The following is a 14,877-nucleotide window of genomic DNA, read 5'->3' as shown; positions in this document are numbered from 1 at the left end:
GGCATCCCTACTATTCTTGAGTGTATATACTTACTTTTAAGACTCTTGATGCCTGTTTTTAGTTCCCCTTGGGTTCATCTGGTAGCGATCGATGTGTTTGATTAAACTTCCAACAGCCACACTATCTTCACTCATCCTTCAACAACTAAACTTTTTCAGGACCAGCTTCAACATTTTCCATCATTGATGAAGCTCTCACTCCAGTGGGATTTCAACTTCATTCTTTCACCTTTCATCAGACTTTACTTTCAACCTCTGCCCTTAAATTTTATGTCCCACCTCTCAATGAAAGTTCCCTTCTTGGTCGCTCTAGTATCTGCTAGAAGAGTCAGCAACCTTGGGAGCACATGTGACAGACCCTCCAGAGACTACCTTCCATAGAGAAATTATCTCATTGTGCCACCACCTAAAATTCATCCCTCAAGTAAATTCAGAATTTCATGTGAGTCAAGCCATTCATTTACCATTATTTTTCACAAACCACAAGCTTCTCAAGAAGAGAGGAGTATATGCTCTTTGGGCATTCATCTTTTATCTACTAAGAACAAAAGCTATTAGAAAGATGCTTAAAGTACTTTGTTTTCATAGCAGAGAGATCAAGGAATCAAGCTATAACTCTGCAGAAGATTTTAAATGGATCTCTGGCAGCATCTGGGGCTTGGTGGAGCTGGGAGGAGTCACCTCCCCCTGCCCCAATATCTCCCTGTCCCATATTTGAAACAGGGCTATACTGTGGCTCTAACAGTCATAGAGGTGCAGACCAATGGTCCATCTAGCCCAGGGTCCAGTCTTCAGACCATGGCCAGTGCCACGTGCTTCAGTGGGAATAAACAGATCCCCAAGACCCTCCCCACTGGATAGAAGCTCCTTCCCCACCACCCCACTGTGAAGTAGAGGTCACAAGTTTCTCCCCAACCTCCCTGGTGTGGTAGTTAGGACTGAAGAGGGCTTGCAAGTCACACTTTAATGGCACAATTGCCACTTTTGGCTCCTAAGCCACAGTTTGGCCATTCCCATAATAATCTCTATCTAAAGAGCAAGCACATCTCCTGCTGGTCCTTACTCTGGTCTAGTTCTAGTTGTGTGCATCAGATATTTCTCAAACCATTTTCCCCTTCTGCTGTCCTCCACATTTTCTCTCCAGTTTCCACTAGCTGTTCCTTTAATGTAGTGTCCATAGTGAGTGCAGTTCTCCAGATGTGCAAGCCACAGACTGACAGATCACTTTGCTTGTGATATGTAGTAGCTGTGTTAAAACAATGTGACATTTTGTTTTTTTCTTACAAGACGACAGAATTGATTTGTGCTCAGTATATACATCTGCTATAACCTTCAAATTTTCTTTCTGTGGTACTGTTTCAATAGCTAGTATTTTCCACTTCCTATATTTGTTCGATTATTGATTTATTTCTTTATAGAATTTAAGTTTATTACTTTTAAACATTTCTTCAATTTGAGTTCATACTCTATCTGAACTCCAGAATTACCATAAAACAATTTCTCTCTCTGGACAGGTTCAGCACTTTGGATCTGGGCCTCAGGAGTGGAATGGAAACTACAGTCATCGAAGACAGCAGACATACATTCCAGCTGGTGTTGCCAGTCATCCATTTGCCCTTCCACATGGAAGTCCAAATCACACTACGGTGCATGCACATTTAGCTGGAAGTACACACCTTGGAGGACAGCCTGCTATTCTTCCGTATCCATCATCTGCACCCCTTACCACTACGGCACCAGTAGCCCACCTCCTAGCCTCATCATGTACCTCAAGACCTATATTACAGCATCCAACCTACAATATCTCTCATCCCAGTGGCATAGTTCATCAAGTCCCAGTGGGCATAAATCCCAGGCTTTTACCTTCCCCAACCATTCATCAGACTCAGTACAAACCTATTTTTCCACCACATTCTTACATTGCAGCATCACCTGCTTACACAGGATTTCCACTGAGTCCAACAAAACTCAGCCAGTATCCATTTATGTGAGAACTTGAATACAATATTGTAGAGGAAGCTCAATGATACAACTGTTTGATTTGAGAAGAAACATGGTGTTTAATAAATATTAGCCATGGCACAACAAGAGAATTATTTTTTTGAATCATGTAGACTTGGTGCAATTTAAACAACCTTGAGCTTTAAATAACAAAACAAAACTCACTTTTAATGTGTTTTGCACATTTGGTATAACTTATATCTTTGGTCATATTTATCTTCTTATATAGTAACTCCAAACAGGTGACTTACTGGAGCAGAAATCCAGTTTTGCTCCTGCTATTTTTTATAAAATTGCCTTCTAACTAGTGCAAGACACGTCTACATTTGGGAAGCCATTCAGTGTAAAGATTTAGAGCAACAGATGCACATATGTCAGCAGTACAGTGTACAAGTAAAATGTTTGTATTATGTATCTTGGTGTTTAAATGTTGTCACTTATCTAAAAAGTTGAGCTGTTCTTCACATTGCATGTGTCTTTTGCATGGGCAAAGAAGAGTTGCCTAGACATTGCTCTTAAATGTTGTTGTCCTAATAATCTCAGCTGCGTTGTAAACCGTTCCCACACATAGTGCCTTAAATATTTGAGGTTGTTAATGTTATTACTTATATATACATGTTGAGGACTGCAGCACTTAAAATTCAGATCTTCAGATTTTTGGATAGAGTAATGCTCATTTGGGGTTTTGTGTGGTATGATTTTAGTATTGGGTGTTTTTCCTTGTCAAGGTGGCAGCACATTTTGCTGTAGCTGAATTTTGCTGTCTGTTTTTTTTTTTTTTTTTTTTTTGGATGATCTAGCTTCAAGAGAAGAATTTAGTAGTGCTTAAGAAAAGTTGATTCAGTAGCTGTTAGTGACAAACACAACACAGTATTTCATACTGTTAAATGAAACTGCAATACAATCCAAGTAGTGTATTTTCAAAGTGTTTATGTCTAATTGGATTTAATAACATGTTTAGAGGTACAGTAGGCATGACTTTGACTAGATTATGAAAGAAAAGAAAAATATTCATTGATTCATGATGTGATTTCATCCTAGCTTGAGCAAACCATGCAGTATTTAACAAGTAGTAGCAGAATATTTACTGTTGAAGCTTGAAAAGCTGTGAGTTCTTTGTGTGCAATTTTTCATTTATGCATGGGAGAGATTTTAGCCTTTTTTATTATAGTATTTGTTTTAGCTTGTTGGGGTGTTTGCTTATTTAATACATTCCGTCAGGGACATAAATTACATGCTTATTGCATTTTTTCCTAGAAAGTTTGTCTTTTTTTTTTCTCTTTTCTGTTTTTGTTCAAATGAAGTTGCTTTTGCAGCACCAAAGACTTAATCATCCATTTCCTATAAAAGGTAGCTACTTTTTTGATAGACCTCAAGTATACTATAGTATAGAGATGGGATTTAAAGAAGGTGTTAAACAGGCTGTGTGTTAGCTTATGGGCAAGTAATAAATTGTATCATTTATCTTGAATGTATCATAGATAAGCTGCTATATCATGATTGCCACTTCAGATAGCTGTGAAATTAGGTGATTAACTGGTTCTTTCTTAGCCTTCTAATTTCTGTATAAGTCTAATTACATGAAATAGAAGTGGGTTTTTATTTTTATTTTGCTTTTATGTTTGGAGTGTTGTAACTACTATATTGTAAATGATGGAAGCTAATTGAATATGTTATTTTGGGGTGTTATTTGCATCAGTATTTTATCTCCATTAACTTTGGGCTCATCACTGCATATAAGTGGATGTATGTATCTAACTTAATTTTTTATGTTTTCATATTGGCATTGTGTAGACATTTAAGAAGCTGTATCTTGCAGGCTTGACTTAACTTTTTTTAAACAAAAATACTCTGGAATACAATATTTGCAGCATTGACTGGAATAAGAGTGCTAAGCATTTGTGTTTAACTCTGTCAATAAGCTAATAACTGGTCGACATTTTCTTCATTCATACAAGCAGTGTTTTATTTAATGAATGTCCAAATGAAATAACTGTGCCTATATTTGATATTTTTAAGTAACAAAAACTGAAATACAACAGTGTTATATCATAAACCAATACCAGCAGTACATTTTTTTTAATCACACTGAAAAAGAAACTAACTTTTCCCAGTGTTTTTAGTAATCGACTCTATGCATTTTGTACAAATATAAATGTATATATAAAGTATACATTAGAAACTAAGAGTAGCCTGATTAATTTGAAATCTTATCACATAGAAAGAGCCTAAATATACAGAGTCAAGAAGATACTCTAGTAAATTCATCATATACTTTAACACTTCAAACTTGTACTATCTGTTCTAGCAGTTTCCTATCTTCCATTAGCACCTTGGTGTTGGGAATGAGTTTTCTGGTGTTATCTCCATTGCAGGCAGTGGACGCACCAAGAACCACCAGCCCAAAAGGATTAATTAACTTTTGTATCATGACAACAAAAATTATTATATTCTCTTTATGTGGGGCCATGGGACTCTCCATAGCTCTCATGTATTTATTGACCTATCTTTTTACCATGTTTAGGATGTAAAGTTAATATGCTTGTTAAATTGTCATATTTGCTGGTATTCCACAATACTATCCTATAAATTGAGAAGAAAAATGTACTGTAAATGTGCTCCAAATTAAGCCTGCTGCTCTTTATATAACTATAGAAGTGTGTTTGAATTTCAAAGAACAAAATATTTGGGTTTCTGCCACAACCTAAATTCTGAATAATGAATGATTATGGTACAAATCCTGTAATGAGCTCCACGAGGGCCGACTTCTGCACCCATGTGAAATCCAGTTGACTTGAGTGGGATTTTGCACAGGTGCCCAAAGTCCCTCAGTATAGAACTGCTTTCAGGACTGGTGCCTAAATCTGGTGAAACTGTCATCTCTCATCAGTGAAGCGTATACACATCAGATAGTTTTAATGCCTTTTTTAAATAAAACACTGCATGACTACAGAAGTGCATATTTGCATACTATTTTAATTTGCAAATTATTTTATATGAATTTCTTGTATTGAGTTTTTAACTTGAATTCAGGGTGTTTTATTAATCAGATATGCTACTGTATTTACTAATTCTTTTGGTTTAAATTTTTTAAATTTCTGCATTTCTAATTTTAACTTGGTTTGCGTTAAGTAAAAGTTAAATCACACTGCAAGTTGTAGGAAGATTGTTCTAGAAATACCCAAGGATATAGACTTGATTATTAAGTTTGAATTGTTATTGTCTAACAATTTGTAGACTTGTGGCTTTTTTTGTTTGGTTTTTGTTTTTTTGCTCTTGGTTTCTATGCTACACTAGTTCGCCATGTAGCAATTGCACTGTGCAATATTACAATACGAGGACTGGGAAAAATTTTTATGGATGTAATGTCTCTTACAGTTTGCGATAGTATTTCTCTCTAGTTCTCAGTGATTTAAATGTGACCAAGCCTTCTGTACTTTGTCACAAAAAGCGGGTTTTCCAGGTGACTATTCTGGTGAGTGTCAAAATAAGAATTTATGGTGTATTACTGTTGAGATTCACTTTGAATTAAAATATATATTGCAGCAAAGAAGTTATTGGTTCCTTTTATTTTTTTCATTGCATCAGTTCAAGCCCAGATTAAAGCACTATAAAAACCATGGAGTGGGGATCCAGCTCTTAAATTCTGATGTATTCACATATCTAAGCGTTGCTTATTTAAAAGCAGTATGTTTGACTTTCGTGACTGTGAAGGGAAAGCTTGAAAATGTGAACCTAAATATTACCAGTATTACCCATATAAGCAGCCAGACAGAGGAAATAGCTCTAAGAGATGTGAGCACTACCTTGCATCTCCAGAGAATATTAACTCCAAGATCCATTCTTCTGAGGAAGGCCCACCTCTACCATCCCCACAGACTACTCAGTATGAGATAGGAGAAGAGTGGTTTGGTCCTCATACCCAACGAGATATGCTCCAGCTGCTGGCGTAAGTACTGTTTTCCTTTTGCCACCCTAAGGGAACAAGCATAATCCTGCTGCTGATCACGAAAGGTAGAATGGGGCTTCATGCCACTACTCTTGTCTCTGGGAGAAGAGTGAGTCCCAAGACATTACTAAAGGAGAGGTGTTGGTGCTATGGGGGCAGAGTAACAGGACACACACACTAGTTCTGTGACTAGAATTCCCTCAACAAGCTAAAGGCAGAGCTGGGACAATTTCCTTCCTGATAAAATTCAGCTCCTCTCTGGAAAGTGCTAAATCACCCATACTACAGATCTCACTAGATATCCTACTACAGATATAGCCAGATTGTACTGAATGGAAGATTTTTAAAAAAATATCTTTTAGAAACATACTTAGAGTACCCACTTTTAAAGCTCTACAGCTTGAACACGGAGCTACATACACTTATGCAGTACTAGATTCTGGTTTGGAGAACAAAAGATAAATACCAACCACAAGATGCATTTCACTGGAGCTGATCATAAAATTGTGAATCTAGTCCCATTTATGAAAACTTGATAATGGTTTAATGAAGAGTTGGAGTCCTCTCAAGTATTAAGACAGTTGGACCATGGCAAAGAAACCAAATTTAGAAATATATTGCCAATTGCCAGTTACATTGTGCTGGGGTTCCAGGTAGAATCTAATACAAAGATGGATTAAGATTGTGTGCTGATTTTCATGGGAAAAAAATTATATTACTATAACACTCTTCAGCCAAATATAACATTGTAGGGAAAGCCTGACAACATGTGCAAAGACTGATAGCCTCATAGCTGCTATGAATCAGCCCCACAGGCTTGTTTGTTACTTTACCTGATAAGACAAGTAAGACTCCAAATCCTCTCCTCCCTCAGGGTGGGCCTGCAAAGCCCTTTCCAATATAAAACAAGTAGTATCGACATCCCTTTTCTTTGAAATCTGACTCCTAATACAGCAACTAAGACCAGCTTTGAGGCTTCCTCAGCAATTCTGGTTGCTGGTGTGAAAACTGTTCCCAAAATTCTTCCCCTCTGCTTCCTCATTTATTTTCAAAAGTTAAAGGAGGCTAATTAGCTTCAAGTGTTTCCCATCCCTGTCAGCTAAACCTTGTCCATTTAGGGTGGTGTTGGTTCGCTTCCTGATGTGGCCACCCTACAACTAAATCCTTTCAGGACTTGTAATATACCAATCACGGTGGTGAACTGAACACTGTAACTATACTCAGGAGGCAAGTTTATCAACTTCCTGTGTGCCTTGTGAACATGTTTCTGTATTCAGAAAGGACAGCAGAATCCCACCACAAATCCTTTAAATTAATTCTCTCTGTAGGCAAGAAACACAGGCGTCCTACAACTCTATCTTGTATCTTCTCCAAAGATATTTTTAAGGACTTTCCTTCACTATTCCTCTTCAACATCGTTGCTTCAGCTCAGAATGGACCTGGGACTCATTTGCCATCCTGTTTTGGCAAAGTAGTTTCTCATAGGCTACATGTACACTACGAGATAAATTTGACCTTTAATAAATGAGTCTCTTAAGCTTTATTATACATTTGAATTTGTGTCCACAAACCTGCTGGAAATTCAACCCTCTATTTCCCCGTGTCGAGTTTCTGCATCCCCATTGCCTCATCCAAATTTGCTTGTGTGAGCAATGCATTGTCGGTACCTATCCCACAGTGCCTTAGCCCCAGTTGCTTGTAGTTGTTTGTGGGTGTTTAATGTCACTGTCCTGGAATTCAGAGCACCCAGTAACCACGCAAAAATGAACAGGAGTCAGCACTCATGCAATCATGGACCCTCATATGCTTCAAGTTATTGCACACACACTGTTAGGGCAACTTCACGGACTGTCATGCAATTTTTGTGTCAATTACAAAGTGAGATGATGGTTGACTATGATGATGACGAAAGTTTTGAAGAGGAAATCTTTACTGTGGTCCAAGAACTCTCAACTGCTGGCTGCCCTGGATGCATTGCTGACAACGGAGCAGCGGTTTTGGACTTGTGAGACCAGCACACATTGGTGGGAGGACTGCATTGTTTTGGAGTCCCGGGATTAAGAGCAGTAGCTGCAGAACTTTCCCATGTCCACTTTTATGGAACTTTGTGATTGTGCTGGTGCCTGCCCTGAAGTGCAGCAAAACAAGAATGAGGCTGGCTTTAACAGTTCAGAAGCAAGTGGCAATTGCACTGTGGAAGTTTGCAACACCTGACAGTTATCAGTAAGTGGCAAATCAGTTAGGCGTGGGCAGATCTACAGTGGGGCCGTGGTGTTTCAGGTAGCCAACGCAATCTGTCAGCATCTCTTCAGGAAGACTGTGACCCTGGGAGAAGTACAGGCCATAGTGGATAGCTTTGCTGGCCAGGGGTTTCCTAACTCTGGTGGAGAAGTAGATGGCATGCACTTCCCCATCATGACCCTGGCCCACCTGGTCTCTGAGTGTATAAACGGAAAGGAGTACTTCTCCATGGTATTGCAGGCACTGGTAGATGAGAGAAGTCGTTTCGCCAACATCAACATGGTATGGTCGGGGAAGGTTCACGACGTGCAAGTCTTCTGGTTTCCCACAGAGCAGTAGCTGTCTGGGGGGGCCAGCTTCCTGATGACGATGGCTAGGTGCCTGTCCAGGATCAGAGTGAGCCAGATGTGGGTGTCCTGGCGATGGAGAGCAGGGGCGAGCCAGCTGCGGAGCTCCAGGACTGTTTCCTTCTGCGTGCAGCCACCATTCTGCAGCCACCCCATGTCACCGTACTTGAACAAGACCAGCCAGTCCCACCCATCAGCACTGGTCAGGTAGCTCCAGAGGCACCAGATGGCCCAGGGGGGTGGTGTGCCACAGCCAGGGCCGTGGTGGGTGGGGTCCCTGGGACCAGGTCTCAGCCAGCTTGAGGGAGTGTAAGGTGGCCACAATGATTGTATCCAGCACCCAGCTAGGGCAAGCATGCAGGTCTGGAGCTTCTCTCAGTCCATGGCTCCTAGCTGTGAGCTTCAGGACCACGGAAGGGCTCTGCTCTGTTGTGTGCAGCAAGGCAGGCCTCAGCCGCGTATGTCAGGAGGCACTGTTTGGGCAGGGCCCTTTGAGGGAGCGTTTGGCCGGAGCTCTCGGAAGAGCTTGCCGGCTATGCCACTCCATCCATAGTGTTTCCAGCCCTGTTCTTTTGAAAGAGCACTCAAGGCTGTGTGGATGCTCTCTTTTGGAAGAATGGATCGGTTTTTCAAAAGGCGATCTTCTGGAAAGTATCTTTCAGAAGATCGCCTTCCGAAAGAATACTGTAGTGTAGACATAGCCATAGTAATGTAACATTCACACTCCTGACGGCACATTTATCTCCCTTTCCTGCTAAAATTTTCTCATAGGGACATCATCCTGAGAAACACCAGTATCAAAGTCTGGCTGTGCTACAGGCCCACAGCTTTCAATCAATGTGAAGAGCAGCTCCTTGTCTTCACCCATTCATTTTAGAACGTCACTCACCTCCCTAAATGGGAGGGACAGGACAATCTGGATAGATACAGCACACTGAAAATAAACCTCAAATGAAAGCAACCAATGAAACATTTACCTTCTAAATTTATATCCTTTCATTGAAGTGTTTCAGGTCTGCAAAGACAGGGGCTGGGTATCCTGGCCACCCTTCCCTTGTGGATGGAAGCAGTTCCCCTCACTCCAGCACAATGCTGAAGGGCTCTGCTGATCACATTCTGGTGTGAATTCTGGCAGAAATCTGGGGAGAAGCATGATACCATGTGCCCTACTCCAATTGTTGTTACCTTGGGAAGACAGTGTCAGTTACTAGGAGAGCCGGCTCTGTCCTAGGGTCTCAGCCAGGCATGGAGGGTGGAGAGTGGCAAACATGGAGGGTCAAATTCATCAGTGACCGCCCACCGTGTGAGAGAGGTGTACAAGAGTGTGTGTGCGATTTCTCCTCTGTGTGCATGTGTGGGGAAGCAGGGATGTGTGTGTCATCCTTTCACCGGTGAACCCTGAAGGTAAGAAGGTAAATAAAAGAATCCACACAGCTTTTCTTTTGAACGGTCTCAGTCAACTTGCTGTTAATTTGAAGGTACATACTGCTTAATTCTGATTACTGTTGAATGTCCTTGAATATGAGTTATTTTACCAGATGTCCTACATTCAGCACAGGGAAATATGGTCACCCCAGTTATATCTGCTTAATTTCCTAGTGTAAACCAGGCCTAACAAACTAACCCCAGAAAGAATGAGCAATCCATGACCACAAATGCAAAAGACAACAGCTACACCACAACAAATGTGTTGAGCAGCCATACACTAGAATTAGAATGCTTGACCTCTGTAAATATATTATTTTGTAAGCAGAAGTTGTATATGGTCATCTCTAAATAACTGAGGTTTTTTTATATTTTTAGGAAGGTTAGTATGTGTTTTTAGTGATAATTTCCCCCTTTGATAATCCTGGTCTTTACTGTTCATTACTTCCTATAAATCATAGTCCGAGGAGATGTTATGATCCAGAATGAAAAATCTGTTACCTGATCATTTCTGTTATGGAAGTAATCTCTTACCCCATTCTGATCCACTCTAGTTAACTCTGGATTAGGAAGTGAGGATTGTGGCCTTGTTTCAAAGACTGTAATGGAAGAGAGATGTACATTGCTGCATTATAATGTTCTTACCTGTTACTGGTGTACAGTGGAACCTCAGCGTTACAAACACCACCGGTAGGAACTGACTGATCAACCACACATCGTACAGGAAAAAAAGCAAATACAACACTGTGTTAAATGCAATCTACAAAAATAATAAAGGAAAGCTTAAAAAAAGAGATGTGACAGGGTAAGGATACTTTTTTGTGCTTGTTTCATTTAAATTAAGATAGTTAAAACAGTAGTTTTTCTTTTGCATACTAAACTTTTAAAACTCTATTAAGTCAATATTCAGTTGTAAATTTTTGAAAGAATGACCATTAACATTTTGTTTAGTTAGTTATGACCAATGTTTATTCCCAAGAAGTTCATGACCATGAGACTCTATTGTATGTTACTAACTCTTCTTCAGGAGGTAGCTCTAGGGGTACTCCACTTCAGGTGCACATGTGGCTTATATGCCTTTGACTGGAGATTTTCATTAGCAAAAGTTAGAAATAATCAAAATAACACAAGAAACAGTAAACTAGATAATAAGCTGTCAAGATACTATACACTGGGGGTGGCTAACCCACAGCTCTTGAGCAGCATGTGGCTCTTTGCACAATTGCATGTGGCTTTCTGAGCAATTAAATGTGGCTCCTGCTCAGACCTGTGTGCCAGGAGTGCCATCCATCACCCTGCGCATGTGCCCCAGCTCTTGCTGGGAGAAGTCTGTGGCGGCAGCAGCAGCGGTGGGTCACCGGCATTGAGTTTTAGCGGAGGATGGGGGGTGCCTGACTCTGGGGGAGCAGGAGGGCATTGAGTTACAATGGGGGGGCTTGGCTGAGAGGGGGGGACTTGAATTGGAGCAGGGAGGGAAGGGCTGAGGGTGCCTGGCTCTGGGGGGGAAGGAGAGGGTACTGAGCCACATATTATATATTTATTTTTACATATCTCTGTGTATAAATAGATAGATAAAAATAAATATATAATATGTGGCTATTTGCGCACACTGTGCAAAGTCCTGATTGGCCACCTGCTATACACAAAGCTTAACACTAGAGGGCCCTGAACTAAGTACATCTGTGGAGCTAACCCCTGAAGTGAAGCGCGAACTAGCTATTACAGCACACATAATTTAGAATCATTCAACTTTCATCTTCTCTGAGTGGATAATCACTAGTACTCACCACATGGAAGTTAATTCTGGATAAAATGAATTAGCGAATTGAGGAAAAACTGAGTAAAACTGCACAAATGGGACACATACCTGCTGGGTAATCCTACAACTAACACTTCAGCTGTACCAAATTGAGACAAATATGGAATTTCACTGATCAGTATTGCAAGGGTCTGGAGACAGCACAGCTGGATTTGTAGTTGCACATTCCCAGAACAAACAGGGGTCTGTTTTCCCTCTGGACTTGATTTGTGAACATTTAACAGAATTGCTCTTCCTTTCTGTTAGCTGTATTATTGTAACAAGGGGAAAACTGTTTTTCCTTTACTTCAAGTACTGTTTGTTACCTGACTTGTTGCCAGGGAGTGGGGGGCTTCCCTCACTACGTAGTTACCTGAGCCATTTTCTCCATTAGTTGTTTGGTACCTGCCCTTCCTGAGCTCCCTTTCCCCTTAATGCTTGGTTACCTGATCTGCCTTGGGCCACCTTCTCTTGCTGTCTGGTACTTATATTGAGATACACATCTCATAAAGCTGGAAGGGACCTCGGAAGGCCATTGAGTTCTGTCCCCTGTCCTCTTGGCAGGATCAAGCACCATCCCTGACAGATATTTTGTTCTTGCCCCTCCCAGAGTCTCCTCTCATTGTTTTATACTTTTCCTCCCATCCCCCATCTCATCCTCCACACCCCCCATATGTTCTGCTGTTTCTTCCCTGCCTCTCCTACCCTGCTCAGTTCAGATTGCCTCACCTGAGCTTCCCAGCACCAGTGATTTCTCTGACCATTTTGTGTTGTTCTCTACTACCGGTACCTTTCTCATACAACTACCTCTCATGAAGTGCAATGGGAGGAGTCAGTGCCCCACACCTTCCTGAAAGCTGCCTATTGTCCCTCATACTCTCCTTGCTTTATTTTGTTTGCCCTTTCTTCCCCCACAGGTAGCCTAGTGGGAAGGGATGATCAGTTGGCATTTTCCTTACAATCGCCTTTTCTTCTACATTTCTTCCCTCCCCTCCAGGGACTGGCCCTGCCTCCTACCCTTGATGGCAAACTTTGACTTGGCCATATCTTATGAGCCCTGCATTCCTACTGAGAGGGTGATACCTGGCCACCGTTGCCCCACTTCACCTTTTTCTTCATCAGCCCCTGTAGCTACCACCACTAACACGGCTTCTGGTACCACTACTACCACCCCCACACCAGCTGCTGCAGTTGGCACAGGGAGGCACTGGGCTGCCAAAACTCCTGCCACCCCCAAGGGAGCCCTCTTGGCTGGCACAAAGGGCCAGGGCAGAAAAAAGGGCAATGCAATGCTCTGAAGGATCCTTTTGTGGTGACAGCTAATACCACTCCGGTTCCCTCTGCACCCTGACATCTCTTCCACCAGTGAGCGCCTTTACCTACTGGGAGGTTCCCTCTTAGTAGAGATCCCCATGGGTACAAATCTGATATCCCATCTGTGGGTACAATCAGTATCTGCAGAATTGCAGAGCTCTCCCAGGAACACAGCAGTGAAAGTAGAACATATGGCTGCTGCTCTCAGGAGCTGAGGCCCCAAACCCGCAGCTCCTCCAGCACAGCTGTACCACCTCCAGCCCTGCTTCTGTCCCTTTCATTCAGCTCTCTGCATCTTGTGTCTAAAAGCATGCTGGTGAGCTTGGTGTCCTTCCCAATGGCTGCTGTGCTGGAGAGGCTACCGGTGTGTAGCCTTGGCTCCTGGGAATGGCAACTTCACGTTCAGCATCTTTTGCTCTCTTGTGGAAGAGTCCTGGGGTTCTGCAGATAAGATTTATATCCGCAGATAAACATCTCGATGGGTATGAACTGATATTTGCACAGGGCTCTACTCTTCAGCCCCTAGAGATTGGACTCAGATGATCACAACCCCTACCTGCTGCTTCATCGCTATTTGCTGCAGCCTCTCCCCGTACAGCTTCTATGTCTTCTTCCAATAGCAGGGTGGCCTGGGTCCCTTTCCCAGCCTAACCAGGAAGCACTGTCTGTTGCCTCCTGGTGATCACAATGCTCCACGTGGAAAATGATGTGCAAGTATTGGCATAGGTGGTAGAGCCCTAGCCATAATGGTGGCCTTCAAGATGTATATGAAAGTTGTCATCTTTTTGTCATTGGAGGTCACCACCTGGGGCGGGCAGCGAAGAAAGGGGCTGGCGATTGGAGGGAGGGTGCTAGAAGTGATTCCCTACTAGTTTCACAGAGCAAGGGGGCTGTACAAGCGGCAATCATCCTTGTTTTGTTTACAGTGGCTGTTCAGGAAGGGTATGTGTCTGCCACAATGCCCTGTCAATCAGCCCTGCTATATAAGATACATATCCTTATGCTCTTCTTATTTTCATGTTTCTTCCTCTTGCTTCAGGTAAAGGTATCTGTCAATTTTGCTCTCAAGATTAGCCAGAAGGGATGTGTTAGCAATTTCAGGTGTCCTCTTGCCTTCAGGTTTTGAGTCTTACCTTCGCAGCACAGCCAGTCCTTCCTGGTCTGGAGGGAGTAAAGCAGATTACCACTCTGAAGTACAAGGCTCTTAGAGTGAATACAGCCACTGGGTGATTTCTAGCCCCTCCCAGGTAATTTGTACTTGTGCTTCAGTTCCATTCTGGTGAAAGATTGACAGCACAGGAGACAGAGTGAAGTCAGCAGCAAAACTCTCATTGTCTTTAACAGGGCCAGGGTTTCACCCTGAAGCCGTTTGTCTGCAGAAAGGCAGCAGTTCAAGCCTCCTTTCACTAATCCATTTAATGACATCAGTGACTTGGAGAGGGAGGGCCCCTTAAAGGAGTATTTACAGTTCAGTGTCCACCCCCTTTCATTACTTGTTCTAAGGCTGATATTGGTTGTGGTTATATTTGTGCTTTTAAAGGCACGCCCACTAAATTGAACCCATTAGTTAAGTCCACAGAGGCCAATGAATTGTCATAAAATTGTACTAACTTTATACCCTACCAACTGCTCGTTGCTGCCAGATGAGTGGTATTTGAATTAACATAGCTTAATCAATATATTACAAAAGAGACCGCCTGCACCCTGCCCATAATAAAAATAGGTTATAAGAAACACCAGACATATGTATGATATTGCAATGAGCAAGATGACAATAGGATAAAAAAGATGGGCAAGGTGAC

General features: G+C 41.9%; 1 protein-coding gene across 5 annotated transcripts in view; it reads left to right on the top strand.

Annotated features, from left to right (window-relative positions):
• The window catches only part of HIPK3 (homeodomain interacting protein kinase 3), a 122,703-nt gene extending 117,149 nt beyond the window's left edge, over positions 1-5,554 (top strand). For all 5 annotated transcript variants that reach the window (XM_074997624.1, XM_074997626.1, XM_074997623.1 and 2 more), the window contains one exon: positions 1,515-5,554. In XM_074997624.1, the coding sequence (XP_074853725.1) occupies positions 1,515-1,991 (477 nt within the window). In that variant the 3' untranslated portion in view covers positions 1,992-5,554. The remainder of the gene's footprint in view (positions 1-1,514) is intronic.
• The last annotated feature ends 9,323 nt before the right edge of the window (positions 5,555-14,877 follow it).

The sequence above is a fragment of the Carettochelys insculpta genome, chromosome 6 (assembly GCF_033958435.1).
Source record: "Carettochelys insculpta isolate YL-2023 chromosome 6, ASM3395843v1, whole genome shotgun sequence".
Taxonomy (NCBI): domain Eukaryota; kingdom Metazoa; phylum Chordata; order Testudines; family Carettochelyidae; genus Carettochelys; species Carettochelys insculpta.
Note: the sequence above shows the minus strand (reverse complement) of the source record. Positions and strands in the feature narration are given on the sequence as shown.